This window comes from Cannabis sativa, chromosome 4 (assembly GCF_029168945.1).
Source record: "Cannabis sativa cultivar Pink pepper isolate KNU-18-1 chromosome 4, ASM2916894v1, whole genome shotgun sequence".
NCBI classification, from domain to species: Eukaryota; Viridiplantae; Streptophyta; class Magnoliopsida; order Rosales; family Cannabaceae; genus Cannabis; species Cannabis sativa.
The window spans coordinates 66,420,229-66,448,058 of NC_083604.1; the positions used below are offsets into that span (position 1 = coordinate 66,420,229).

The window sequence follows — 27,830 nt, forward strand, 5'->3', positions numbered from 1 at the left end:
TAAATTCTATTAAAAAAAACACAACATTCTGTTAAAAAACACAGCTAAAACTGTTAAAATACAACAAAATCCATTACATATAATTACTCATTTTATCGTTTCACTCACTCCACGTCGTTAACTAAAAATAATGAGGTCAACAACCAAAAAAAAATTATAAAATTAATATCTTAACAAACAATTTAGTTAAAAACGACACGTCGTTTGAATGAGAATTCAGTTGTAATAGTAGCGACATGAGGTCCACCCACCACGGCATCATCGAAGAAGAAGAGGCAGTTGTGTTGGAGAACCATGCCAGTAGTAACCATACCAATACCCAGTTGTCGTTCTCATTACCACTGCCGTAAGCTATTTCTGTTAACTCAAACTCACACCTCTTCTCCTCTTCCTCCCACTCCCACTACACCTCTCTTCGCTTCCGCCGTAGCCAAGAGAACCATGCTCACCGCCAGCAGCAGTGGCGGTGGTGCTTTTACCACAATCAAAGAGAGAGTTTCATTCGAAAAGGAGATCAAAAAGAGTAAATTCATCGCCATTGCTGGTCCCATCTCCGACGAACAATCCGCCTTTTCCTTCCTTTCCCAGGTTTTGTTATTGTTTTCTCTGTTTCTTTTAACTTTTTTTTTCTTTTTTTAAATGAAAAAGCTTTTAAATGAAATTAGGTCCGAGATCCGCGTGCTACTCACAATTGTTGGGCTTACAAGGTAAAGAGAGTTTGATATTTGGGTTTCGCCCTCAATTTTTCTACATTTAGGACAATATACTGATTATTTTGTTGAAAAACTATAGGTTGGAGATCAGTATAGATCAAATGATGATGGTGAACCATCTGGTACAGCTGGAAAGCCAATACACTCTGCCATTGCTTCTTCTGGTATTGACAGAGTTATGGTTGTTGTCATCAGGTAAGGCATTGATGATAAGACTACCCACATTAGTTGAGTACACAATGTTTATCATGTTACGTGAACGAATTTGAAGTGAGTAATAATATTTTCTTGGTACAATTTTGTATATTTTAAGGTATTTTGGAGGTATCAAATTAGGCACAGGGGGACTAGTCAGAGCTTATGGAGGAGTTACCTCAGAATGCTTGAGAAATGCCCCAACTTGTTTAGTAAAATCTAAGGTATTGGGTTTTGATTGGCTTTTTGTGCATTTGGATATTCATTTCAATTGTTGTTTCATGGGCTAGTTTCATATTGTTGTTTTATTTAAGGGTTTCTTATTATAACAAAACTAAAAGCTGCATTTTTTAGTTATTCGAAGCCTCTGTGAAAAGTGATTGGATTTCGTTAATGACTAGTTTGCTTCCAAATTGTTTTTAGGCATTTAATGATATATATGTATAAAAGCAGGTTTACAACTTACTCAAATTTTTATAACCATAATTAGGAGCTGAGAAGATTGGTTCAATTTTCTTTACTCTATTTTTCATTTAAATAAATTTATGAATCTGGTCACTCTACAGTAAGGTAGTATGTTGGTGCTCGTTTTCCATCCAATAGACAGAACCTTTCATTTGCATAGTCAATTGTTCTTGTCTGGAATCTCTGGTCTAATCTTATGCATTGTAGGTCCCTATGGGGGTTGAGGTCCCATTTGATCTTATAGGCCTTCTGTATCATCAGGTAATCTTTTATGTATGCATTAAAGGGAACTCTCCTTTTTTTTTTGTTTGGGTGGGGGTGGTGAGGGTTGTGTTCGGGTTTGGATTAAGATTTCTAAAGAATCCATATTATGCAAAATGTTTCCTTTCAGCTGCAATCTTTTCAAGTTGAAGATATCAAGCAAGATTATGAAACAGGGAAAGAAGGTATTACCATGGTTACTTTTAAAGCTGATTTTGACCGTGTTGAGAAATTGGAGGATGCCATCAAGGCTAACTGTAGTAGAGAATTAGTTTTTTACAAACATTGAAACAGAGTTAGCTGTATCTTAGCATGTGCTGTCAAACAATGAGAATCGTGCTCTCATAGAATCCACAATCTTCATACTAAAACTGTAGTGTTAAATTAGTCAGATTGCACCACTTCTTTTTATTATACTTGTATGTTTTGTGCATAAAACACAGATTTGTTTATAAACACATCATATATTCAATGACCTTTTGACAAGTTTGATTTGTTAGTTTTGTGAGAATGATTTGACAAGAAAATGCATGCACTAAACATTGAAATAAATTTCACACAATATAGACCACAGTTCATAAACATGAATCAAACCGATAGAATATTGCCGTACATACTACATAAAATATAAAAACAAACTGATTGAACATGAAGCACAGGTATTTGATGATTTGATCTAAGTGAGGCCTACTGTTTTCTAAACTTAAGCCACGGCCTTGGAAGAAGAAAGAGGTAATCAATCCCATCCCATCTTATGAGGATAGCATAGCTGTAGCAGCAGCCTTAGAAGGTTGTAGTCTTTTCGGTTCTAAGTGGTGTTGGATTTGGCTATAGGGTTGCTGACAGTTGGGGTTTTCAGCAGTGATGCCTATGGTTAGGTTGCCATTGGAAGCAGCTATGGTGATGGAAGTGTGGCCTTCCTAGAGATGGGAATGAAGACAATGCTAATAATGGTTGATAATATGCCTTGTCAGTTTATCCGTTGGTGGATACAAACTACTAATGCTTGTATGTTAGCTTAAAAGTAAGTAAAGTAATGGTTATTGCACACCAAATGGTAAGAAGATGGAGTTTTTTTGTTAGTAATAGTAACAAGAACTAGAACTCCACATAAGAAATGTTATGTGCAAGCTTGGAACGTACTTTCGATAGTTATATCTTTTGTCTTTTCTTTTCTTCTCCAATTTTTTTGGCATTGACTGGATAATAAAGTATATGTGCATATTTTCTTTGCAGTTTAGTATGAATCCTATGATAATTAACCAATCCATAATTTTTATTCATAGTACAATAACAAAAATACAACAACTAATCTGTAAATGGTATACATATCCAAGCCCCAAACCAAAAACTAGATGAAAATGACATCCTCAAACTGAGGCAAAAATAAATAATACAAACAGAACAAAATCCAAAAACATAATTTAAATCACTCAACTACATGCAAGATCATAGATAGAACATAGAAGTGGCAAATGAAACCCAAATCCATCCATAGTATCTAGTCAACTCTTCAATTTGATGGTGGAGGAGAGAGGAATGGAAGATTTGGAATGGTGGGAATTGAAGGCATTGTCGTTGGAATAGTGGGAAGAGGAGGAAGTGTTACCTTAGGAATTGAGGGAACATTATTGGCTGGGTTTGTGGGAAGTGTAGGCAAAGGATTAGATGGCAGTGGAGCTACATTGGGTTTTGGCAAAGTTGGAAGAGCTGGCAAAGGATTTGAGGGCAATGGAGCAATGTTGGGCTTTGGCAATGTTGGAAGAGTAGGCAAAGGGTTAGAAGGCATGGGTGGCATATTTGGTTTAGGTAGTGGTGGGGCTGAGGGCAATGGAGGCAATATGGGGTTGGGAAGAGCAGGAATTTTGGGCAATGCCGGGGGTGGTGCGGCCGGCGGTGTGTCTAAAAGGTGGCGAGTTGCCAAAATTGGATTGGTTGAGAGTGATAAGGCTATGATTATTGATAGAATAGAGAAAATCTTGAGGAAACCCATGTTTTGATGACAAAAAAGACAAGTACTTGTGTTGGATATGTCAATAATGTATTTAGTGGGGAGTCTTTTTTCGTTGTGGAGTTATATGATGAATGTAGTGGGTTATTTATAGAGAGGAATAAGTACACTGGCTCAAAGGTTTGGGTGGGCATGAAAATGAGTTTGATGGGTTTTGGTTGCATAAATTATGAGATATAACGATTGGTTAGTTGAGCTTCCTTGACTAATTTGAAGTTCCAAAATTTTAACAAGCTAGCTCAAAAGAAATTTTCATGACTTGAACTCTTATGTGATAGAATAGAAATAGTTAAAATATGTGTTTGTGTGTTATAGGTTATTGAACTAATCAAGACCAAGGAAATATATGGTTGGACCTAATTATTGGTTTGTCAAATACTAGTGTTTTGACTTTGTGTTCTATTTTGCCATAAAAATTAATGTTTGTGCCTTAAGTTGCCTGGCCTCAAGAGTGTCTTCGGTAAACAATAAAGAAACATATGTTTATCCCTAGAAAAAAAAAACATTGTTTATGAAAAGCAATAATAAACCACTACGATTAAAAAATAAATAAATAAAAAATTATGATTGCTCAAATAAAGATAACGAGATAATTGTAGTAAGATTTGATCTTCACATGTGAATTGCTAATTTTTTATAGTGTGTTTGGTAACACTTTTTCTAATCAGTTTTTTTTTTTTTTATTTTAAAATTTAAAAAATAAAAAATACTATCCAAAATCATGTTCTATAAAATTAAATATGTTTTTACTTTTTAATTGAAAATGAAAATTTTAAACATTTTGAAAACAAAAAAAAGTCACTTTTAAAATATTTTAAAATTATTTTTTTATCAATATTTTAGATATAGACTCCCACCCCTAACCTAGATCTTGGAATCCAGACCTGCACCCCATCCCAGACCCTAACCTAGACCCACCAGACCCCGACTCCAGCTCTGGTCCTGGACTCGACTTAAATAAAATCAACAAATAAAAATAAAATTAAAATTTACAGAATATACTTTTATTTTTTGCTTTTAAAATTAAAAAACAAAAATAGTTACAGAAGACTTTTTGTTTTTCAAAAGCAAAATTTTAAAAACAAAAATTTTACTTTTATTTTCGTGATTAAAAAATTTAAAAACAAAAGTATTACCAAATGCTATCTTAATTTTTAAGAAAATCATATTTTAAAAGAATAAATAAAATAATAAATTTCAAATAAATAACATTATATAAAAGATTCAATTATAGTAACCTTGGCATTTATTTCTTGTTTCTATTCATTAATCAATTCCAAATAGTAAATTAGAGGAGAAGGTATACAGACTACTATATAAAGATTTTCCTCTAAGAGTGGTGAACATATGCAAGCTTAAAAGTCTACCTATAGATTAAAATAAATATCTCACAAATAGTATTTTTATTATGACATCTTTTCTTTTAGGTTTCAAAAGAGCATCATAGAATTAATTATATAATAAAAGGTCAGTGGGAGTAATATTTATTTTAGGGTAAATACCATTTTGGACCCTGTATTTTGCAAAAGTTACAGATTGGACCCTGTGTTTTGTTAAATGACAAAATGGACCCTGTATTTTATAAAATAGTAAAAATAGGACCCTAAGCTTAATTTTTGACAACTTTTTTTTTTAATGCAACCAACTTGAAGACAATGCTTAATACGAACAAATACAAAAAATGTAAACAATTTTGTCATAGCACTTTTAGATCGGATTATAATTAAACTTTATTTTGACAAAAAATCAATTCAGGGTCCTATTTGTACTATTTTAGAAAATACAGGGTCCATTTTGTCATTTAACAAAACACAGGGTCCAATTGGTAACTTTTGTAAAACAGAGGGTCCAAAATGGTATTTACCCTTTATTTTATATGCATAGATAGAATGTTACTTGCAGGTGATGATTAAAAATTCTTATGTAAGGTGAAATAATTTATATCTCAAATTATTATTTTGAGATAAAGAATATAACTATCATATAAAATTTTATATTAATTAGAGAGTAGTCACATCATCTTTGATTAAATAAAATTATGTATTATTCATCTCATGTTACTTTTATCTTTAAGTGTGATAAATTTAACTCAAACCACTATCTGTAAAATAATCTGGAATGAGAATAAATTAAGAACATTTATTTGCTTCTATTTTTTAGAAGCCTAATGTATGCCTAAGAGTTTGAATAGGACTTTACATTATATTTGTTTCTAGATTGTTAAGTAGTATCAAAATAAATAAAGTTAATACCATTTTATTTTTCATACAAAGTGATGAGGTATCTTTAAGATACTAAATATTATATTCATACATATTTTATTGAGATGAACTGACATTCTAGAAATATAGTTAACCAATTAGATTTTAACGTACTTCACTGCCTGTAATCAACATTTGATTACGTCTTTAAGATTACTAGTAAGCTGTATTATGCGGAACCTTAATTGTTTTTTCTATTATAGAAGTCAAATTCATTTATTATTTTGAAGATACATCTCGTATGGTGTATTATAGAGTTTCATACTAGGCCTAGAGTTTAGAATTATATTTTTAGGCCATTAAAAAAATTTTGCGACAAATCAGCTACAGTATTTGTGGCTAAGAATTATAAGAGTACTAGTTCAAGCTAGCATATCGTCATGAAGGATTTAGCTATAAAAAGGCATGATAAGTGGTCATTAAGCACACAATACTAAATTGAGTGGTCACATATCCTTGACTAAAAGCGTGCCACAACACAAATTTAAGGATTGTAAAGTAATTGTTGATGAAAATGAAGAATATGCCCGAAAGACTTTGTCAGAATTTTCATTAGAAATGGCCCAGGTTGACAAAATGACAACATGTGCGCGAGTGACCAGGCCTAATGTTAACCTGTGCGTTGGTCACTTGTTTGGCCTCCAGGTTGATCCTTTTATTTTTGAAATCATTTGTTTCCTCATTTTGGATGAAGATGAAAAAAATGCCCAGGAAACATCCTCAAAAACGTGGTTGGAAGTGCCTCAGGTTAACAATATATCAACCTAGGCGCTGGGTGCCCAGGTGCCTCAAACTAGAAGTGTTTTAATTCTGATTCTGGTGCCTCTAGCATATTTGTGACATGTCTAAGTAAAAAGTTCAAGCATTTTGCACTAAGACGGACCTGAAAATTGAAACCCTAGCCTGGGATGTCCACTTGAGTGTTAGGTGAAACCCTAAGCGTCTGTGTTGACTTTTGGGATGCCACATCGACATCTTTCAGTGCCCAAGCTTTAAGTGTGGCGTCTTCTTAACTTGGTGGTTCAGAATATTGAAGGATCATTACTTGGAAACAATTTGGCGAGATCCAAATACCCATTTTTGAGCTCTCAGAGTCAACCTGGGCGTACAACTAGTGCCCCTTCCTAGAGTTAACTGCTACAACCTGGGGCTCTTAACTCGATGAATGCTTTCCTTCTTGTCACGTATCAAACATTGATGTCTACTTTATCAGGGTTATTTTTTTGGTAAAATGAGCAAAGTACGACACAAAAATACCCAGTCTACCTTTTGAAAATATTGACACGATACGACATGACTCATATTTAGGGCATGACACGCATAACCCATATTATGAAAAACACGAAAAAGAATCGTGCTAGCACGACACACACAAATTTACATCACTATATGTAAATATGAATATGTGATCATTAAACTTTAAACTTGTTTGAATTGAGAATATAAAGCTACAGGCCCTAAACATAAAAACTCTTAGAACATTTTTTGTATTTACTTTTTTTTTTTTTGGAAAGCTAATTAATAAAAGAAGAAACAATTAAATCAGAATAGGCAAGTCTGCGTTGATAGCAACACAAGCAACAAAGGGAAACTCTTTATTCCAAATAGCACAAAATCTATTATCAATAACATATTTGGCTAAACAATGAGCAAACCAATTAGCCTCCATCCCAATAAATGAAATAAAAACTAGCAAAGCTAATACTAAAAGTTAAGAAGTTGTTTTGCTGTATTTTTAGTTTTTAAAATTGTGTAAATAAAAAATAATTTTTATTATTTAAAAAATTTAATGGTGTTTGGCTAGTATTTTTTAAAAATTATTTTTAGATTTTTTTTACTAAAAAAAACTTTAATATTTTATACCATATCACAACATGAACCCAATTCACCCAAATCCAAACTCGAGATCTGGCCTTGAGACTCGAATCATGGCCTAAACTCGACCCGCTTTGGACTCGGGCTCGATCCCAGATCTCAGACCTCAGACTCCGGACCTTGACCAAGCCTCAGACCCCAAACTCTGAAAATAACATTTCGATGTTTTTGATTTTTAGTTTTTTTCTTAACTCAATTTTCAAAAAATTGTTTTTAAAAACAAACCCCGTTAGTTATCTATATTCATAATTTAAAAATTAAAAAGAGTTTTTAAGTTATGAAACCAAACAACCTTTAAATTTTTAATGTTCAAAATATATTATTCAAGTCTCTACAATAGCTAGTTTTGCCCATAGTCAAAGAAATGATATTCAAACAATCAGACTCAATAACCACGTTGACCAACCCAAGTTCCGAATTGCGTAGCAACTCCTTAAGGACAAAAGTTCAGCGAAAAGACTATCAAAATATCTTTGAAAGACCCTGCTTTTGGCACCAATGCATTTACACCACTAGAAATGCTATTGCAACACTGCATATTTCACCGTTATATATCTTCGATCTGCATCTACATTGACTTTAATTATACTAACAACTGAGAGAGTCTATTATTTGGTGTCTGTCTTCTCTTTGCAGATGTTAAGAGTTAGCATGTTGCACTTCTTTAAAATATTCACAGAAATTCCAATACCAATCCACCAAATATTATGTATTTGGTTCTTTTTTCCACACCCTCATTTTATTTTTGACATACCAGTGCTGCTAAGTTAGGACTAGAACAAAAAATCAAAATCATTCTTATCAAGACAGCTCCACATATGAGAGATGAAGAGAAGGGGATCTTACTCTTCGCATTCTTTTGGCAAGGTTTTTATATTTAGTGTCAATAATTTCAAATAATTCTTTTACTTACACTGTAATTATATATGCGACATGAGTAGATTAAATTTTTAAAAAGAAAATAAATAATACCACTACGAAATTGCACCCTTGAATATTTTTGTCGTTAAAATTCTCTCAAACTTTTGAATATTTTGGTGGTGTTGAATATAGGATTTTGTTTAATTAGTTTTATTCCATGGCTAACGAAATGCTAATGTGGTTAATCTCATTAGCACCACATATATTAGGGGTGGCAAAACGGATTTCGACACGGCACACCAACACGAACACGACACGAATTTTACAGGTTAGGGTTGAAAAAATTAGACGTGGGTCGAAAACGGGTCAACACGATTTGACACGAAATAAAAACGGGTCAAACACGACACGATCCGCTTAACACGAATGTGACACGTTTAACACGATTTTTTTAAATATAATAAAGGGTACATACCATTTTGGACCCTCTGTTTTACAAAAGTTACCAATTGGACCCTGTGTTTTGTTAAATGATAAAATGGACCCTGTATTTTCTAAAATAGTACAAATAGGACCCTGAATTAATTTTTTGTCAAAATAAAGTTTAATTATAATCCGATCTAAAAGTGTTATGACAAAACTGTTTACATTTTTTGTATCTGTTCGTATTAAGCATTGTCTTCAAATTGGTTGTATTAAAAAAAAGTTATCAAAAATTAAGCTCAGGGTCCTATTTTTACTATTTTAGAAAATGCAGGGTCTAAAATAGTATTTACCCTATAATAAAATAAAAAATTAATAATAATAATATAATTATATAAAAATATATATTTAGTGATTCAATGTTAAGTTAAAAAATTTTAAATTTATTTTTTTTTAACATGAAAATAAAAATATTTTAATTTTTCAATTTTTATTATATATATAACAAATTATATCTATTTTATATAAAATGTGGCTATATAACCGAATTCTTGGTTTATGAGAAATTATTGGGTGACTTTTTTTTTAAATAGAAAAAATAACAAATTATTAGATATTACCACGTAGAGGGTCAACATAGTTAAACCTAAATATAATTAATCCACCTTGCAATTAATAATAAATTTGTTCGTATTGTTTATTTTTTTATTAAAAATTATTTTCAAATTTTAATATTTAGAATTAGTTTCATTTTAAATTAAATTTAAATGTTTTGATAGTTTAACCAGATGAGCATTTTCATTAATTTCGAAAATAAATTTATGACGAATAATAATTTTTTTAATTACTATTACAAAGTATAATAGTAATTTTTATTTTTATTTAAATCACTATTATGATTTCAAATTTCAATAATTATCACAATATTGAATATTATTAATTTTAAAATTATGATATTAAAAAAAATTAAAAACTAAAATAAAATTAACATGCGTGACTTGACACGTAACATCTATCTAGTATACATAAATGTATATAAGTTTTCTAATGGAGCTTAAATCTATTATTTTTTTCTATAATTCTAGCTTCAATAATAGTAAAACATGTCACAGTGGGTCGATACGAACACGACACGATTTTTTACGGGTCGGGTTAGGATTGAGATAATTAGACACGAGTCAAAAAACGGGTCGACATGCTTGACACGAAATAAAAAGCGGGTCACATAAAATATGACACGAACACGACACAATGACACGTTTTCTCACCCCTAACATATATAAGTTAAATTAAAATTAATTTAAAATTAAAAAAAATATTTTTTGATTTTTTGAAATTAGCCATTAATAAGAAAATTTATTTTATTTTATTCTAATTTATTAATTATTTATAAAGATACATCATTTTAAATTTTAAATTCCACATGTAACATTGATGTTGATATGACAATGACAAATCAATCATATCAACATTTTATTGTCCATATGAAATAAAATTTAAATAAAGATATATTTTAAGAATAATTTAGAGTGAATTTTTTTAACAGGTTAAAAAATTAAGAAGACACAATTTCGGGTAAAAGTCTTAAGTAGCGAAAATAAAATTCAAATACAAAAATCTAAGTAGAAATTCCATTGATTTATATACATATATAACATATTTATTTATATAATTCAGTACTAAATTAATACACAAAAATGTCACCCTGCTGTGCTTACATTACACTTTTTAATTTACTGTGTAAGTACCATTGACACGATCATGGGTTAATTATATTATATATTACTTTTATTTGAAACTAAAATAAGTGTAGATGTACGTCCAATTAATTTCATCCTATGTATACTAAACTAATATAAATAAGGAAGTAGTATCTTCGAGTTGTCCAAACAATAAATAAATAAAACACATAATTTAGTTAACTAACAATAAAATAAGAAACCAACATACATACATACATACATGTCTAATACTAAGTTTAGCCTTTTCCATATTAATTTTTCACTTCAACTTTTTTGGCAAGAACTAACCTCAAACTCCTCCTAAGCAACACCAACACTCCTTCACCATCACCATCACCATCGCCGCCACCGCTACCTGAGCTAGGCAGCGGAGGCATTGGTTGCAGCCACAGCAGGGTCTTGGTCCTGCCACCAACTGTGACCATCTCAGCCTTGACCACCCTTATTAATCCAACTTCCCCACTACCCTTAGCCGATCTTATAGCATTTATCAACTCCAACATCAGCCCTGGCCTGTCCTCAACACTCAATGTCACCTTTATAAACACTTGACCATCTTTTTCTTCTTCTTTTAATCCTCCAGAGTATTCCAAGCTCAGGCTATCGTCCCCGCTCGGGACGGCGGTGCCACCACAAACAGAATCCACTTCCTCCACTGCCTTCTTCAGCTCCCTCACTCGCTTTATCGTTTCTGCCAGGACCGAAGCCTTGTCCATCTTATATAAATGTAAGACTTTGAAATTAGATGTGATAATACTACAAACAATTATGTATGTATAAATGGATTTTCTTTTTATGTTAAAATATATAAGAAAATCTTACTTTGATCAAATTTGGGAGAATAGTACGAAGAGTGGCGTATTGACTATTGATACGCATTCTTCTAATTCTTTCGGCCTCGCTGTGTTTGAAGGCAACAATTTGCTTTGAATAACTCCTTGATGTGTTACGCCCACCAGCTTGAACCATTTGCATTTTAATGAAAGAAAATGTATACTAATACCAAAGATTAATTAATTGGTAATGTAATAATCTGATATATCGGTTTATGTGTATATAAATGGGGAAAACAAATATCAGGGGGTTTTATATATATGGGGAAGCTTTCTTTTTTTTTTTTAGAAGAGAAGAAAATATTTATGCATTTCGAGTCCTTGTCATATGATTGTGGTAGTCAAGGATATATATATATAGTGTGGTATATCTGTGTTTAAATGAGAAAGATTATAGTAAGATCATATTGTACTCTCTTCATGATTATTGATTGCCATAATGTATTTATTTGGGCTGATTTTTCTCCCTTAAATTATAGGATCCTAATGATCTTAAATGTTGAAAAAAAAAAAGCTTGGATATTCTTTATATGTTGAAAATCTTGTAATGGATCTTTTGAATTATTAAGCTTTTTTTAGTATATCATTAATTGCAGGATGATACAGGACAACAAAGTGACCGAAAAACATTATAGATTTGATAGTAGTCCTTTAGAGAAGAAAGGGGAAAAAAAAACCTATTATATACTATGTGTCTATCTAAATAAGTAGGACTTATTCCAGCAAAAAAATAAAAATAAATATTAAGTAGGACTTAATAAGTGTAAAGACTAACATTTGTATCTGTTATATAACATGAAAGCAACCAACTAAATTGTCATCGATACAGATATGTAGCACTTTTATTTCTCTTTTTACTAAATATGCACAGATATCAAATACTACATAATTAATGCCAATGAGAATTCCTCTTGGTTGGTCAAGGAGTGAGGGTATCTGCAGGATTTGAAAGGGGCGGGCAAATACAGATGCAAACTCAGGATTTTGGAAGAAAATTTGGAACCTTAAGATACCTCCAAAAAGTTAAAAAGAAAATAGTTATGGAGCATTGCTCACTGAATGGATACATTGCTAAGGAACGACAACAGCAAACAACATATTGCAGCATCAGTTATGATTTGTTGGGCAGTCTGGTGGGCTCGAAACGAACTGATTTAGTTGAGTCTCAATCGCATGAGCTTGTGTCATCATCGGTCTTGAGTGATCTGAGTTATGGAAAAGAGAATTGGACAAAGCCACCGTTTAATCTGGTCAAGGTTAATGTAGATGGAGTAGTCTTTGATAAGGAGAATAGACTTGGGTATGGGTGTTGGGAGGGATCATAATGCAGTTTCTTAAGAGCAAAACAGGGCTGCTACTTTGGAAAGGTGACACCAATTGTAGCTGAGGCAGCTGGTTTTAAGGAGGCTTTAAGCTGATGCAAGAGATAGGCATGGGACAGTGTCATAATTGAATCAGATTGTCAACAACTAATTCATGCCATAAGTAGTAGTGTGGCTTCTCCTTTTGTCTTGACTATTAAGGACTGTAAATAGCAATGTCATCTTATTTTCTTCCAGATTGTGTCAATGGAGTGAGTTCTGCTCCCCCTAAATTATAATCTCCTTGTCTGATTGATCTTTTGAATTAGTAAAGTATAACATTTTATTCAAAAATAAAATACTACATAATCAATCTGAACAAACTAAGCTATAAAATTTGGCATGCCTTGACTAATCTGCTAATAATCAGTGGAAGCATGAAAGCTATAGCAAGCATCTATAGCAAGCATAGTCAATTTTAAAAGTTCAAATGCAAATTTGGATTGCTGTCAAGATAGATAAACTTACAAAGTGGATAAGCTGGGGAAAATCATACTCTTATATAGGTTTTACTTTTTCTAGAGCAATAATATATAAAGGCCTCAAGTGGGATTTCAATTCTCTTGATGTGTTGAGTTAGCAGGTGAGATCTTACTGGCCATCTAAAACTTCAGGTGAAGAAGAATAACTCAATCAGCAAATGATGTTTACTTCTTAGCTCCATGTATCATGTTGTTGTTGTAACTTGTATTGTATCTATCATCTAATATTAGTACTGACTAAATTCACAATTACATTTTATATATGGGATCATATTCAGAAGAGAAAGCATGTGAAGAAGCCACAAATTACTATAAAAATTGAAAACAATCCATGCTGATGCAAAAGAAACATAACCACATGTCTCAACTTGGTGGTGGGACAGAGTGGAAACATGTAATTTGGGAAGAGGAGATTTCATTCCATGTTAATGACCTAATTGAATTTAATATGTACAGCATTACATATGATAAAATGCTTAAAATGATGACTTCTTTGCTCATACAATCACAAATAAAGGCTCAATTGTTCATGATTACTCCAGGGCACATTAGTCACATTCCATTCCCCAAACGTTATGTATATTTCTAGTCATGCAGTAACCATATATAAATAAAGATGCAAATGGAAGAACAAACTACAGGTCAATTCCAATTTTCCCATTGAGCTGTACAGAATGAAATTGGTTCATCCATAAGAATAGCAACACTATACAATGACTATTGTTCCACTTAGCAGTAAGTAAAGCATCATGTAAATGCAATCATCAAGACAATATCTATTCTAAATTCTCTGGCTATGAGTCTATCATCATATAATGGAAGAACCATATTCACAGACCAAAAAATCAGAGAAATTAATCACATTCTTTTCCAATCAAAAAAAGAAACTTACCACACAACCTTTCTCACCAGTCACATAACAAGCCATCAAAAACATCATCTTCTACTTCAGTAAACACTACCCCAGAATGAGCATCTTCATGCCATGCATTAACCTCATTTTCATCTTCTCCATTTACAATCCCTTTCCCCTTATCTACATTGACATCTGAACCTGCCACTCCCATAGCAATGTCACCATCATCACCCACCAACTCGGTAGTTTGAGCTCTCTTTATCGGATTCCCTGCCATCTTATTCGATTTCAAGGCAACAGATTTAATATTCTTCCTCCTCCTTGCCCGAGCTTTGACTATCCTCTTCGGCAAGTTTTGACCAACACCCACCTCTGTTGTCCCAATCTCACTTTCATGCTTACCCAAATTCTCAGTTTCCAAAACCTCTTCCCAAAAGTCATCAACGAAATCTTGGTCATCACCATTTTTTGAATCCACGGAAGAATCGTTACTCTTTCCGTTGTTTCCACTGTGACTAGAATCATCATTTAAAGAAGCCAAACCTTCATCATCAGAAATGTCCACCACCCCATGATCATCCAAACCACACTTTCTTTTCTTGACGTCGTTTACGTTAGCATTGTTTTCTTCCTCCGAATACTTTACTGAGAAAACCCCATAACAGAAATAGTATCGACTCTCACCCGGAACCATTATCTCCGGCGACGGAGGGCTGATCGCCACCCCATGAAACCCTCTCTTGCAATTCTGACACCTGAGGCAGCAACCTTCGTACACCTTCTCGTACTCGAACATGCAGTAACAAAAAGGACACACAGTCCAGAAAGTCTCACTATTCTCTCCAGACCCATTTCCATGGTCCGAAACTCCAACTTCTTCTGCTACTTCCGGCAAGTCCCCTATCTCAATGTCGTACTGGGCCTTCTTCTTAGGGTCCGATAACAACCTCCAGGCTTCGAGAAGAAGACCGTAGGCCTGCGTAGAAAATGCGAACTTGTTATTCTTGGGGTTCACGAGAGACACGAGCTTCGAAAACTGATCCCAAATGAGTCTGCGATCATTAGACACGGTACGACTGATTTGGAGTATGGAGTAGTAGTCGAGACGGTTGTTCTTGAGGCGACGCTCCGACGCGTGGAGAACATCAGCGACGGCAAGGACTTGGCTAGCGTCGGCTCTGATGTTTGGGTCGGACTCTTGGGCTTTGAGGGCGTAGTTGCGGCAGCCCAAGAAATCTCGCCGGGACAGGCATTGTAGAGAGTGGTGAAGGAGCAGTGAGTTTGAGGGTGGAGGTGAAACGTTGCTCTGTAAGTCCACCATTTTCGTGTCTGGTGTTTTAGCTAAAGGAAGGGAAAGAAACGTGTATTGGAAAATGGAATCAAAATAAGAAAACTGACTTCTTTCTTTCCTCTACAATATATTTGTTTTTTCCTTTTTTTTTTTTTTTTTTTTTTTGAAACGGTCCTAGCCCACTAACAAACAAAAGAGCTCTATGAGGGGAAGAGGACACAAAAATATGTACTCATTTTTTACTTCTTTTATGCAATAGAAGAGATTGAAAACAAGTAGGATAGTCGGGTCACAATCTTACTAGGAGTAACTAATAAAATGTACTTAGTCAAGGTGTAAGTAGCCATATTATGAGTTCTAGGACAATACACTAGACTGGCCATACTAAAGTTATTAAAAGACAAACTAAAATTATTCAAAATAAGTCTTAAAAAAGACTAACAACAAATAATTGTTAAATTTAGACACCTACTTAAGATAATCAAACTCAAAAATAATATTATTAAAACTAAATAAACAACATTGTGCATCTACATTTCTAAGGGTCACAACTTCACCGATTTCAGATAATAAACCTCCATCCACAAACAAAGATGTTGAACCTAACACCTCTTTGTGATCATTTCTAACAATCATGTCCAACCCACAATACCCATTAGTCAAGTCCAAAGCAGCATTAACATTGGCTTTTATGAAGCCAGAAAGAGGAGGCATCCAATGGATAGCCCTCTCTAACTGCAACTACGAAGAGAGACGTTGAACAGTAACAATCTGCTCCTCTCCACTAGAATAAACGACTTTATGTTGATAAGCAGCTAAGAAATTATAAACCCATGTTAGCACTAGGTCAGAAGGGATGAGTTTATTATTATGAACCCAATTATTTTTTTCAAAACCAAACTCTCCATAAGACAACTAAAATCAATTCAATCTAATGCTTTGGAAAAGAGTCAATTAAAATGTGAATGAAACCAAAAAAATCCGTACAAGAAGCAAGCGGGTCACCTAGTTGAAAATCACAAAGCTTACGACACTGAGCAAGAGAAGAACAATTCCATAAAGCATGTGTGTAGTCTCTAATTGATCATCACATACTGGGTACACACCATCATTCAAATGACCATAGATAACTTAATTACATATCTGTTCATGTCATATATAATTTATATTATTACAACACCTTGATTTAGATGTCATACTACATCAACAATTCGAATCGAGAATGCTTGCATTGAATAACGGGCATCAGTGAATTGCGCTAGTAACTGTTGATTAAAGATTCCATAACTTTAATATGTTGCTGGCTATTTTATTCATGGCTAAGTGATCTTAATTCTCTGTACAATACAAGTCACAACCTCATGTATGAATAAGGAATTTTCTAATATTTATGTATATATGTAAATTATTTAATATAAAATATTAATAATTTAACATTCAAGTATGTATAAAAAATGTTCAATTTTTATTTATAAACAGAAATGTCTTTACCGACTTTTCAGAGTATAAACCTTAACAATTGACACATGTCAAAGAAAAGTCTTAGTGGATTGACACCTAAGGGTAAGAGAGAGGAATAAATGGAAGAGGTAGCCAGGGAGAAAAGGGGGCCCAAAAGGTGCGGAGAAAAGATCAAGAATGAACAGGGGGTAAAGGGTTCCCAAAAAAATAAAAATTCTTGACTAGTCTTTTGATCAATAATGAACGATTTTTGGTCAAAACAGTTTGACGTCATCTGTGAAAACTCTTTTACCACTATTTTGAAATTTCTTGATCTTCTTCAGGCCAAATTTTTTCTACAATCTCTATTTCCAAACACATCTCAGCAGATGTGTTCATCCAATCCAATCTGCACTATTTTGTTCATAGTACATCTGATTCGCACTAAGTGAGGATTTCATATTTGGATCCAATCCAATCTACATAGTAATTCAAATACAATCCATTCTAATCCGCAAAAGTGCAAATTGGATCAGATATTTTGCATTGGTTACTTTTCAATATTTATTAAAAAAATAACTTTTTTTAACATAACTAACAACAAAATAAAATAAATTATTGTTATTTTATGTCTCCAACAATAAATTAAAATAAATAAAACAAAAGATAACAAATTTAAAGGAATAAGAAAAAAAATGAATGCATAAAAAAAATATTTAATTTTGTTTTAGATTATAATTTTTTTGTATTAAGAATGAAATAATTTGATTTATTAAATTTTGAAATATATTTGTATCATACATATTAGATTTTTAAATTTTTATCTTTTACATATATTAATTGTATATATAATATATAAATATGTGGCGATTGGATTTAATCAGGTACTTTTATATAATAGCATATTTTAATTTTCTAATATAGTCCAATCTGTACAAGTACGGATATTCGCACTTTGTGAATTAATTTGGATTGAATCGTGCGTATTAGATCTTTTATGAATACTCCTACATCTCAGGTCACATATAAAAGAATCGGTAGGAGTTAAAAAGTACACTAAGGTAGTGTTTGGTTGGATGTAATGAAATAGAATAGAAAGGAAGCAATTTTTATTCTATTCTTTTGTTTGGTTGCATATTAAAGTATTGAAATGTCATTCTAATGGAATGACCTTTGCACCATTTTAGTAGAAAGACTATTCCATTTTGAAATAGAAAGAAAAACCATTTCAATACATAATGAGAAAAATTTAATAATTTTTTTATGCATTTTAATATTATTCATTTACATTCCTATTCTTATTCTCATTCTCATTCCTATTCCTACGTTTTCATTACTCCCAACTAAACGCCACTGACTTACCCAATAATATTTTGTACTCAAATGAAATATCATGAATAAAAAAACATAAAATTTATTTTATTTTCTGGAATGTTATTTTGTCTGAATCATTACTTCATAATAGATAGAATAAACAAAAATAAAGAGATACTGTTAATAATACATGCTTACAACAACTCATACATAATTACATATCAGTTTTCAAAAAAAAAAAAAAACTCATAATACATGTGAGATTTGGTCAACTGTGACAAACTAGTCGTGTTACTCGATGAGTTTGCCCTGCGAAACTACTTATCGTGTACATACTCAAACATAACATAAAGCATCAACAAATGGTGAATTGGTTTACAAAATTTGAATTATGTCCGATTAAAGAAGAAAGACAAAAAAAATGAAATAATTAGAGGAATTATGGGTCGAGATAAGGTAACCGAGCTCTATTCTTTATCTTTAGTGGTTGCAGAAGAACCAAAACCCTGCATGGTTCTCTTAAATGACAGAACCAAGTATGTATAAATCACAGTTGTTGCCACAATAGAGACCCCAATATAGACACACACAGTTGCAGCACACACATAAAGATACCTGAAAAACAAAGAAAATAAAAAGCCCTCACATAAGATAAGTTCATTCACTCTCAAGTCTCATCTTATCAAAGAAACTCCCCTATCCCCCCTCCTTTTTCTTAATGAGATTCTCAGGTGTGAGTATCCTATTTCTTCCCAGCAACAACAAAAATAACATTATGTCAGAGAGACTTACTTTGGAGAGAAAACGCTCCACACAAAGAGATGGTTCCTCATTAATATCAATACAATGGTGTACGACACCAACAAAATGGAGTTCAAGCTCAGTAGAAGTAGACAAGGGAAGCCCAGCAATTTTTTCAGGAGTAGTTTGGAATCCATATTTATTGGAAGTGCAATATAGTTACAGCTCTTAATCGAGATGTACATCACCATGCTAAGAGCGGCTAGCATTGGGGAGGCGTAGGTAATCATAAACATTAAAATCCCAGAAAGTATAGTTGAATGACTTGAGATGCCCTGAGGAAAAAAAAATGCTAAAATTAGTAAGATAATTAGCTTCTGAGATAAAAATCATTGCACAGATCGGAAATTCAATGTGGTTTCTTTTTTAAAAAGAATAATATAGGCTGTTCAAAATGAGGATATACAATAAAAGCTCCAGCAACATCAATGGTGGCTAAAGAATTACTGTTCCCCAAAGCATAATGGCCCGCCATCCCCATATAGTAAAACACTGCAACCTAGAACAAACAATACAGCACAACATTAGTACCGAGAAATAAAATCAAATAAATCAAGTTTCAGTAAATATTCTAAACATATGAGAAACCTCTTAAAAAAATTTCCATCATTCAATTTTGAGTAAATAATTGTCTGACTTTTAGTCATCCATCAAACTTGATGCTTTTATTGTCTGGCCTACTGGTACCAGAAACTAGTTTGAAATGCATAGAAAAATATCATATTTATTCAGAAGGAAGATGATTCTAAAACTAACCTCAACCCAGAGCTTGTTATCTTCCCCACTGTGAAAACAATAAAGCATGCCGACTAAAACTTGCAAAAACAGCAATAATATAGGCATTGAATTAATTGGTTGTTGGAGTAACAACTGCAGAAGGCACCAAGAGCATATGTATGCCCACCCAATCACAAACGAGCAATTTCTGAACTCCACCAGCAGAGGCTTGTAACAAAGCTCATCAGGGCCAGAAGCAGATTCATAGGAAAATCTATTTGAGAATGACTTGGAATTCAAACAAGATGATAGCCATGGTAAAGCCACAGTGATACCAAGTGTGGCAAAACCGAGAACTGTATAGATTATTTGTACCAGCATTGTTGCAGTATAGCTAGATGGTGCAAACATGCTATCCTGATGTTTCATAATATGTTGCAAAACCAATAACCCAGGAGTCAAAAAGCAAAATCCAATCACTGCAACAGATTTTCTATTTAAATCAAATACAGATAGAGAAACCAAGCTTAAGGTAATGAATAGAAGGCCTGCAACTAGCTGAAGTGCTTTAAGTAGATGGTCACCCCCAGCTTGCTCAAGCCACTTGGATATATCAGGAAGATCCCTCCAATTCACGCCTCCTTGATGCCAGCCTCTCAAGATCCTACCAGAAATAAGAAGCAAAACTATGGACAATGTTTGAAAACCAATATATTTGTTTTTTCCACTGAACAAATTAAATATATTCTGTGCCCTTTCAACTTGTAAATACTGTGCTGATTTACGCAGTAATAACAAAAGCAATGTCGAACTAACAAAATGCCATATATATTGCTCTTCCTCCACCATAGAACTCGATCCCATACTTACTACAAGGATAAAGATAACACCAATTGCAAAAGCCTCATCTAAATGCCATGCATGCATGATATTACTCTCAAAGTTTGAAACGTATTTCCTTTCTCTGCCATAAACTTCTTTGCACATTAGACATAGAAGGCTCAGCAATATTACACAAGATAGGACCATTGCAGCAACTCCAAAACCAAGCAAGTTGAAAGGTTTCTGCATATCATACAACATTATCTCAACATTATCAGTATTAAAAAGAAAGAATGAGAAATTTCCATTGTTCCATCCAAACAAGTTGTCACTTTTCATCTTTCATGTTACAAAAGGAAAGAGTTCAAAGCTGTTAGAAAAGTACATACATCGGTGGCTCTGCGTGCTAACCACTCACTTGCAATTCTTAAAAACTCGTTGTATGCTCCAACAGCAATGTTATACTCATCCCCATGGTTAAACCTATTTCCAATGATTTACAATGGAAAGAGAGTACGAGGATATTAGCAGCATGCTTCATAAAATCTTGTGTTGTGATTAATATAATAAACGCTGTGACATACCCACCTCGATACATCCTTAGACATCCAGGAATTATGGAGAAATTCAGCAGTTGTATATAAGCAACAAAATTTCGTCTCCAAGCTACCATTGCACTTACTTATTCCAGAGGTTTTATCAATTGATTCATGATATGGGAAACCTTCACATGATAAACCAGGTAGTTGTGCTTGCAATAATCTAAGCAACTGCCATGAATTCAACTCAAGTGCCCTTAGCTTTTGATCATCTATACAATAAAAATGCTATTATCTCACAAGTTCAATAGGATGTCAGCATGCTGGCTTCGAACTTGAAAACAAGACGCAGAATTTAAAGAATGTGTTAATAAAACAATTTGTTAAGGCCAAACTATTCAAATGAAAAATGCAGCAAAAACTGTATACTGACATCAATCTTCTATGTAAACTACTGTACCCATAAAAAGAGTCATTAAACAGATAATCAATCTTATGTTATTGTGTGTGTGTGTGTGTGGAGAGAGAGAGAGAGAGAGAGAGAGAGAGAGAGAGAGAGAGAGAGAGAGAGAGAGCTAACCAGCCAAATGCCCAAAAGTTTCTGGAATCAGGATTCCAACATTGTTCTTGGGAATTGGCAAACTAAAAAGAAGAGCTAATGTTGGTGCTATATCAACCTGGTTAAACAAATCAAGATACGAGGTGAATAGGAGGTCACAGAATTAATTTGGAATTATCAATCTGCTTGTAAAGAACATTACAGTTGAGGATTAATGCCAAAGTTTATATTTACTGAATGTTTTTGAAAATAATGATGGGTAACTTAATGTTATTGTTAATCTGAGTTAGCTTTGTTAATCTCTGAGTGCTCAAGTTTAATCGTTATGTTAATATCTTATGCATCAATCAATGGGTCATTAATGGAAGGGCTTACTGTTGTCTCTTTTTCAGTATTTGGATAACCGCATAACATGACAGTACAGCATGCCTTGAATGCATGGAGTAGTTACAATCCAAATAAAGATTATCACACCTTGAAAACATAAAACAAACAACTATATAAGCAAACTATTGTAAATGATTTACCTGGTCCACAGTTTTCTGAGAGAATGATTCAAAACGGGAGACATCGTTCAGACCGATAAATAAAGCCAAAGAATCAGTCTCTTCATATGAAGATCCTCCATGATTACCATTCTCAGTCATGCCATGATCACTTACCACTACCTGCAAGGAAAACTCATATCAGGGAAAGTTTACATGTGAGTAGTTAATTACCCACGCTCAGGCGAGTTTCTAAATATATGATTATATAAACAAAATGAATTCTTAGGAAATGAAAGGTGCAATTAAGAGATACTCTAAATTAGAAAACATTACTGCTATACAAAAACGTAAAAAACATACAGAAGGCAAAGAAATTATCACAAACCAAAAGTGTCCTTCCATGATTATTCATTTGATTCAGAATTCTATTTGTATGAATCATCTTAACCACCTCATCCATCTCCATTAGTTTTGGGGCCATCAAGACACTGAAATAGTTAAACAATACTCAAGAATCAAAAGTATAGAATCAGTTAAGCAAGAAATATACGAAACTGGGGAAAAGAAAAAACCTGTTGCGGCCACCAATATGTCCAACATGATCCAAGCCTAGGTAATGAAGAATCTGAATCATAAACTCAGTCACGAACATATATTATTATGAAAGTGTCAGAACACACAGTCATCGTTAGATAGGTGAGACACTTAGATTCATTATTTATGTCAACTGCTATGTAAGCCCTTTGTTTTTCATAGAAGAAGTTCAATATTTCCTACATTACATACTCATTTGAGAGCAAGAACAGCAATGACATAAATGGTACAACAATTTCATGAAGACCAACATCATGCTTTAAGGCAAATTGTTTCAGTTAGTACGGAATTTATCAACAAAAGGTATTTGGAAAATTATACTAACCATGAGATCCCAATCATATCTACTAAGTTCATCAGGCAAATGTCGAGAAACATTTTGATCAACTTGTATAGTATCTTTAACCTGAGACAAGATTTTGATGTATAGTGCAAGTCAATGTATCATACAACTCTCATAGAAGCAAATGATAAATTCGCCAGGCAGAAACGGCAATGGAGATCAATCAAAGCTAAGAAGAAGTTGATTTGCCACTCCATGATATCCATATTAGGAATTGAATATTTTAAATTTGTAATCCCAATGAGAGCATTGTTATGGTTGATATCAACAATAGAAATACTTACAAAAAAGCTACTAACTCCATCATGCCTCTTAAATAATCCTGGAAACAACTTCAGCCATGTTTCATCACCAAGCATCACCATTTTCCAACCAATCTTAAAAAACTGGTCTGCAAAAAAAAAAAAAAATAAACAAAAACTAGTTCTATTGCAATTACAGGCATATTCAGGAAAAATAATTATGGTGGACAATGTCCAGTAAATTTGGATGAACTAACCAATAAGATTGTCATCTAAGAGAGCTTGCGTGTTAAAATTAAAAGCCACGTCAAGAAATCCTCCAATTGCTCCAGAAACCATAGCCTGAAAGCATCAGAGGATTAGCAGGTTTACCCAAGAAAGCTATTTTCAGGTGAACATGATATTGTGGTAATGATACCCACTTTCAAACGAGGCATTGTAACAGTAGGAGGTGCAGCCTTTGCATGATACCCAATTGCCATGCCATTTGCTAACAGTGATTGAGTATATGGCATGGCTTCCACCAATTCCCTTCGAGGAGGGTTACCATCCTTGCCAAGCACAAATTCTGCTGGAAGACCATCAATAACCTGAACTAAAGTCATTGAGAGTGACATTTTACTAGCAAGATAATTGGCATAAACCAATATAGATTGATTGAAAAGCTAACTCATAAAGTGGACATACCATTAGTATTAGCTTATCAAATGGGGGAAGCCCAGATAGTTCCTGCATTGCAAGAACAAGATAACTTTACGAATTTCTCTAAATTCATAACCCAGAAACTGTAATTACTGAACAAAAAAAAAAAAAACCAGCTTTGCTAAAATCATAACATCTCTATTAATTTGAATCTATGCATTCAATGAAGCAAGAACCTGATACAGTGATCTGAGCTTATCAGGAGGGGGAAGTGCCATGCTATGATTTTGAACTGAATCAGACCTCGGTGCACGAAATGCCTCCGGACCACTGAGATTACCAATAAAGAGGGAATTATAAAAATAAAAAATAAATAAATAATAGTTGGTTTTGTACATTTGAGTTGCCAAAATCCATAAAAGGGTACCTAAAACCAGAGAGAGCTGGTTTGACGGGGAAGAATCCGAAAACGAAGAGTGAAAGGCCAATGATTTGGATGAGTACTCCAGTTAAGGTGAAGATGGTGAGGTTAGTACACGTTAAGGAAGACATTTTCAGATTATTTCATAACCCAAATTGATGTAGTATTATTAGTATTCAGATTTTCGAGCGTAGGAAAACAAAGAAGAACAAACACTCAACACACGTTTACCCCCTTTTCTCTGCCATTTCAAAGTGTTTGTATTTCTTATTTATTTTGAGCAATTAGTCTGAAGAATATGTCCAATATCCCTTGTTTTGTGATGTGAGATAAATTTTTTTTTTTTTGAAAGAAAGTATGTCATTAATCAAATCAAATCAGCTGTTACAGGAGGACCAATAAATCTATGACAAGCTCACACTACAAATTTGATTGGAAAATTTGATAAACACGTGACTGAACGTTTTGGTCGGGTTTGACTCGGACTCGACCCGGCCAACCTGTTTATTTGGGAAAATCTATTCTCTATGGATGGGTCAGGTCCAATAAATCTATGACAAGCTCACAGTACAAATTTAATTGGGAAATTTGATAAACACGTGACTGAACGCTTTGGTCGGGTTTGACTCGGACTCGACCCGACCAAGCTGTTTATTTGGGAAAATCTATTCTCTATGGATGGGTCGTGTCCAATAAATCTATGACAAGCTCACACTACAAATTTGATTGGGAAATTTGATAAACACGTGACTGAACGTTTTGGTCGGGTTTGACTCGGACTCGACCCGGCCAACCTGTTTATTTGGGAAAATCTATTCTCTATAAATGGGTCGGGTCCAACCTGATTAACTCTTTTAGGCGAGTTTGGGTTTGATTTTTGTTAAGAGATTATTTCACAAATACACAAAAACAACAAATAAATTATAAAAATATAGTTTCACAAAATTTTAAATATTTTTACGATTTTTTATTTATTTTATTTACAGAAAGTACGGTTTTTTTATGTTGTACTATTATTAATTTGATGTTGATTTTTTGTTATATGTATGTTATTTTTTGTTGCTGTTTTAATGTTATTTAGATACTATTTTCATGTTACTTTTACGTAATTTTTTTGTTATTCGTGTTGTTTTTATGACAAACTACAAAAATGTAAAAAAAAAAAATATATATTCTTTAAACGTAAAAATGTAATTTTTTTATAAAAAATAGTGTCTTTTATAATTATCTTTTTTGTTAATCTGTGGGTTCAGATTGGACTCGTACCTACATGTAAACACGACCATTTAAAAAAAAAATTAATATATAAAAAATAATAATGTATTTTGTTATATAAAATTTTAGTAAAAAATTGTATGTATATATATGTAACATTGGAAGTAAAAATTAAAATATAAATATAATTTTTTTATTATATATTTTATTTAATAGATTGGAGAAGAAAATTTTAGAACTATGTATGTATGTGTATATTATACTAGTGTATAACTATTATTTTATAAATATTTATGTCTTATATCATATGAACATTAATTTATAACCACTTTTTTAATTTGGATATTTTTATAGATATGAATATATCATATGTATAAATTATGGTGGACAATAACTATTACGAAATGTATAGATGGACTATGAAGTATAGACTTTAAATTTTTAGTCACAATTTATTTTGATACTTTTAGTTTTATTATCATGTTCATTCATGATTTTCGTGAACAATGAACATAGATTTGACTACTGATTTGTTTAGTTTTGAATTAATTGATTTACGTTTCTGCTTTGGATTTGAAATGGTTTTCTTTTTAATTTGAGTGATAAAAAAAATAAAAACAAAAAGAATGTTGACTGAGATGACCGTGTCAACCAGTTGACTCGGCCAACCTAGTGAACCCGAACCTGTGAGTCGAAAGCTACAAACCCAAATCCTTTGAACGGGCGGGTTTGGGTTCAATTTTTTAGGCCCAAAACTCGCGAACCCAAAAGCTGGTCAACCCTCCCGATGTTCAGCCCTATAACACATGGAATAAAAATAAACTCACATAATAATCATAGGAAAGGTATTCTTTAATTTCAATTGGGTTCCAAAATTATCCCTCTCATTTCTAATTCTCCCTATCTCTCTAACTTCCTTCTCTCTCCTCTTTCTCTCAATCTCTCTGTTCTCTCTCTTCAAAAACTCGACCCATTAATGGAGCCGACCATCAACCCAACCATCTCAATCCCCGACAGAGTCGACTCATTCCACGCGAACCGAAGCCATTCAACTGAAAAGCCCCCAATGAAGTCGAACCCACTTGAACTAGAAGTGAAATCAACGACCCAAGCTACCATCGGAGATTTGCCACCACTGATAATGAAAGAACCAGTTAAAGGTTAGTTTTTTTGTTTATTTTTTTCAATACACCATAAATTGTTGTTTTGGGTGATTAATACATCGTTTAAACCAATAAAATTTGTGATTAATGGTTTGATTTATACTGTTTTCTATTTAGGGAAGGATATGAGTTTCGGGATATGACATTTTTATGGGTTTTGTATTGTTTTACAATTGAATGATATTGTGCAATTAATTATGCCAAGTAATAATATATAGGTTTTATTGTTTGCAATATTGTGCGATTATTTGTGATTAAATATGCCAAGTAATTATAGTTTTCTGGGTTTTGACATGTTTTGCGATTTTGATATGTTTTCTATAGTGATTTGCAATGTGTAGGGTTTTAGCGATAATTGAGAGATATGTTTGTGACTTAGTTTGCGACTTGTTTGTGACTTAGTTTGCGACTTTGATGTGTACAATATCCAAATGTTTAAGCAATTTTGGACATTATTTTGTGATTCCTTACTTCTGTTTTGCGATTTTTGGTCCATTAATGTTTGACTTTGTGCGACTGATATTTATTTTTTCGCTCATCTTTTTTTGTGTTTAAAATGCAGATGGCTCTAGAGCTGAATCTACCATTGTCAGAGCCTTTTTCAAGGTGTATCACATACAAAGGCAACATGTACTTTAATAAAATAAAGTTGAAGTTTGAAGTCTATGGTTTGACTAACAAGGTGAAGGCATCTCCTTTTGAATTTTTTAGGGGTAATAGTGCATCAATAGTTATTGAGGAAAAGGAGGTGAGTGAGGTTAAAAACGATGAAGTGTGGTTTTACGTGGGTAAAACGGAGGCCAGATTCGGGAGGTTAGAGTTCTTGATCACATGCCTAAAGATGAGGGGTGACCCCTCGACAGAAGAATTGAATGGTCAATGCAATTCTGATTGAATACC

The 27,830-nt window shown here is 33.0% G+C and overlaps 5 protein-coding genes across 14 annotated transcripts; 1 reads left to right on the top strand and 4 right to left on the bottom strand.

Moving 5' to 3' along the window:
• Positions 1 to 217: 217 nt before the first annotated feature.
• On the top strand, positions 218 to 3,704 carry LOC115714672 (uncharacterized). Of its 7 annotated transcripts, none has more exons than XM_030643424.2 (8): positions 219 to 588; positions 666 to 707; positions 793 to 908; positions 1,027 to 1,132; positions 1,581 to 1,634; positions 1,765 to 1,819; positions 2,343 to 2,366; positions 2,469 to 3,704. In XM_030643424.2, exons 1-8 carry the CDS (start codon positions 295 to 297, stop codon positions 2,510 to 2,512), a joined length of 735 nt encoding a protein of 244 aa, XP_030499284.1. In that variant the 5' UTR covers positions 219 to 294; the 3' UTR covers positions 2,513 to 3,704. The 7 variants fall into 7 exon arrangements, 4 of the variants coding, with proteins under 4 accessions (XP_030499284.1, XP_030499285.1, XP_060970311.1 ...); XR_009687426.1 differs by having other exon boundaries at positions 221 to 588; positions 2,289 to 2,366; XR_004011099.2 differs by having other exon boundaries at positions 221 to 588; positions 2,294 to 2,366.
• Positions 2,893 to 3,627, bottom strand: LOC115714674 (protein PELPK1). The gene has a single exon (XM_030643426.2). It carries the CDS (start codon positions 3,625 to 3,627, stop codon positions 3,148 to 3,150), a length of 480 nt encoding a protein of 159 aa, XP_030499286.1. The 3' UTR covers positions 2,893 to 3,147.
• Positions 3,705 to 10,729: 7,025 nt separating the features above from the next.
• LOC133037313 (transcription factor bHLH131-like) lies at positions 10,730 to 11,898 on the bottom strand. Its single transcript, XM_061114329.1, has 2 exons — positions 11,630 to 11,898; positions 10,730 to 11,523 (listed from the first exon to the last, which is right to left on the bottom strand). The coding sequence occupies exons 1-2, from the start codon at positions 11,780 to 11,782 to the stop codon at positions 11,059 to 11,061; spliced, it is 618 nt and encodes a 205-aa protein (XP_060970312.1). The 5' UTR covers positions 11,783 to 11,898; the 3' UTR covers positions 10,730 to 11,058.
• Positions 11,899 to 12,360: 462 nt separating this feature from the next.
• LOC115712040 (uncharacterized) lies at positions 12,361 to 15,801 on the bottom strand. Of its 2 annotated transcripts, none has more exons than XM_030640251.2 (2): positions 14,376 to 15,801; positions 12,361 to 13,249 (listed from the first exon to the last, which is right to left on the bottom strand). In XM_030640251.2, exon 1 carries the CDS (start codon positions 15,658 to 15,660, stop codon positions 14,389 to 14,391), a length of 1,272 nt encoding a protein of 423 aa, XP_030496111.1. In that variant the 5' UTR covers positions 15,661 to 15,801; the 3' UTR covers positions 12,361 to 13,249; positions 14,376 to 14,388. The 2 variants fall into 2 exon arrangements, with proteins under 2 accessions (XP_030496111.1, XP_030496110.1); XM_030640250.2 differs by having other exon boundaries at positions 12,361 to 13,609.
• Positions 15,802 to 18,559: 2,758 nt separating this feature from the next.
• LOC115714585 (GPI ethanolamine phosphate transferase 2) lies at positions 18,560 to 24,876 on the bottom strand. 3 transcript variants are annotated; one of them, XM_030643325.2, is made up of 17 exons: positions 24,559 to 24,876; positions 24,368 to 24,461; positions 24,177 to 24,218; positions 23,912 to 24,079; positions 23,747 to 23,831; positions 23,532 to 23,638; positions 23,230 to 23,310; positions 22,883 to 22,935; positions 22,696 to 22,798; positions 22,350 to 22,490; positions 21,844 to 21,940; positions 21,313 to 21,535; positions 21,114 to 21,207; positions 19,942 to 20,967; positions 19,592 to 19,684; positions 19,177 to 19,460; positions 18,560 to 18,999 (listed from the first exon to the last, which is right to left on the bottom strand). In XM_030643325.2, exons 1-17 carry the CDS (start codon positions 24,681 to 24,683, stop codon positions 18,852 to 18,854), a joined length of 2,964 nt encoding a protein of 987 aa, XP_030499185.1. In that variant the 5' UTR covers positions 24,684 to 24,876; the 3' UTR covers positions 18,560 to 18,851. The 3 variants fall into 3 exon arrangements, with proteins under 3 accessions (XP_030499185.1, XP_030499187.1, XP_030499186.1); XM_030643327.2 differs by lacking the exon at positions 24,559 to 24,876 and having other exon boundaries at positions 23,532 to 23,633; positions 23,912 to 24,084; positions 24,368 to 24,463; XM_030643326.2 differs by lacking the exon at positions 24,559 to 24,876 and having other exon boundaries at positions 23,912 to 24,084; positions 24,368 to 24,463.
• Positions 24,877 to 27,830: the final 2,954 nt, after the last annotated feature.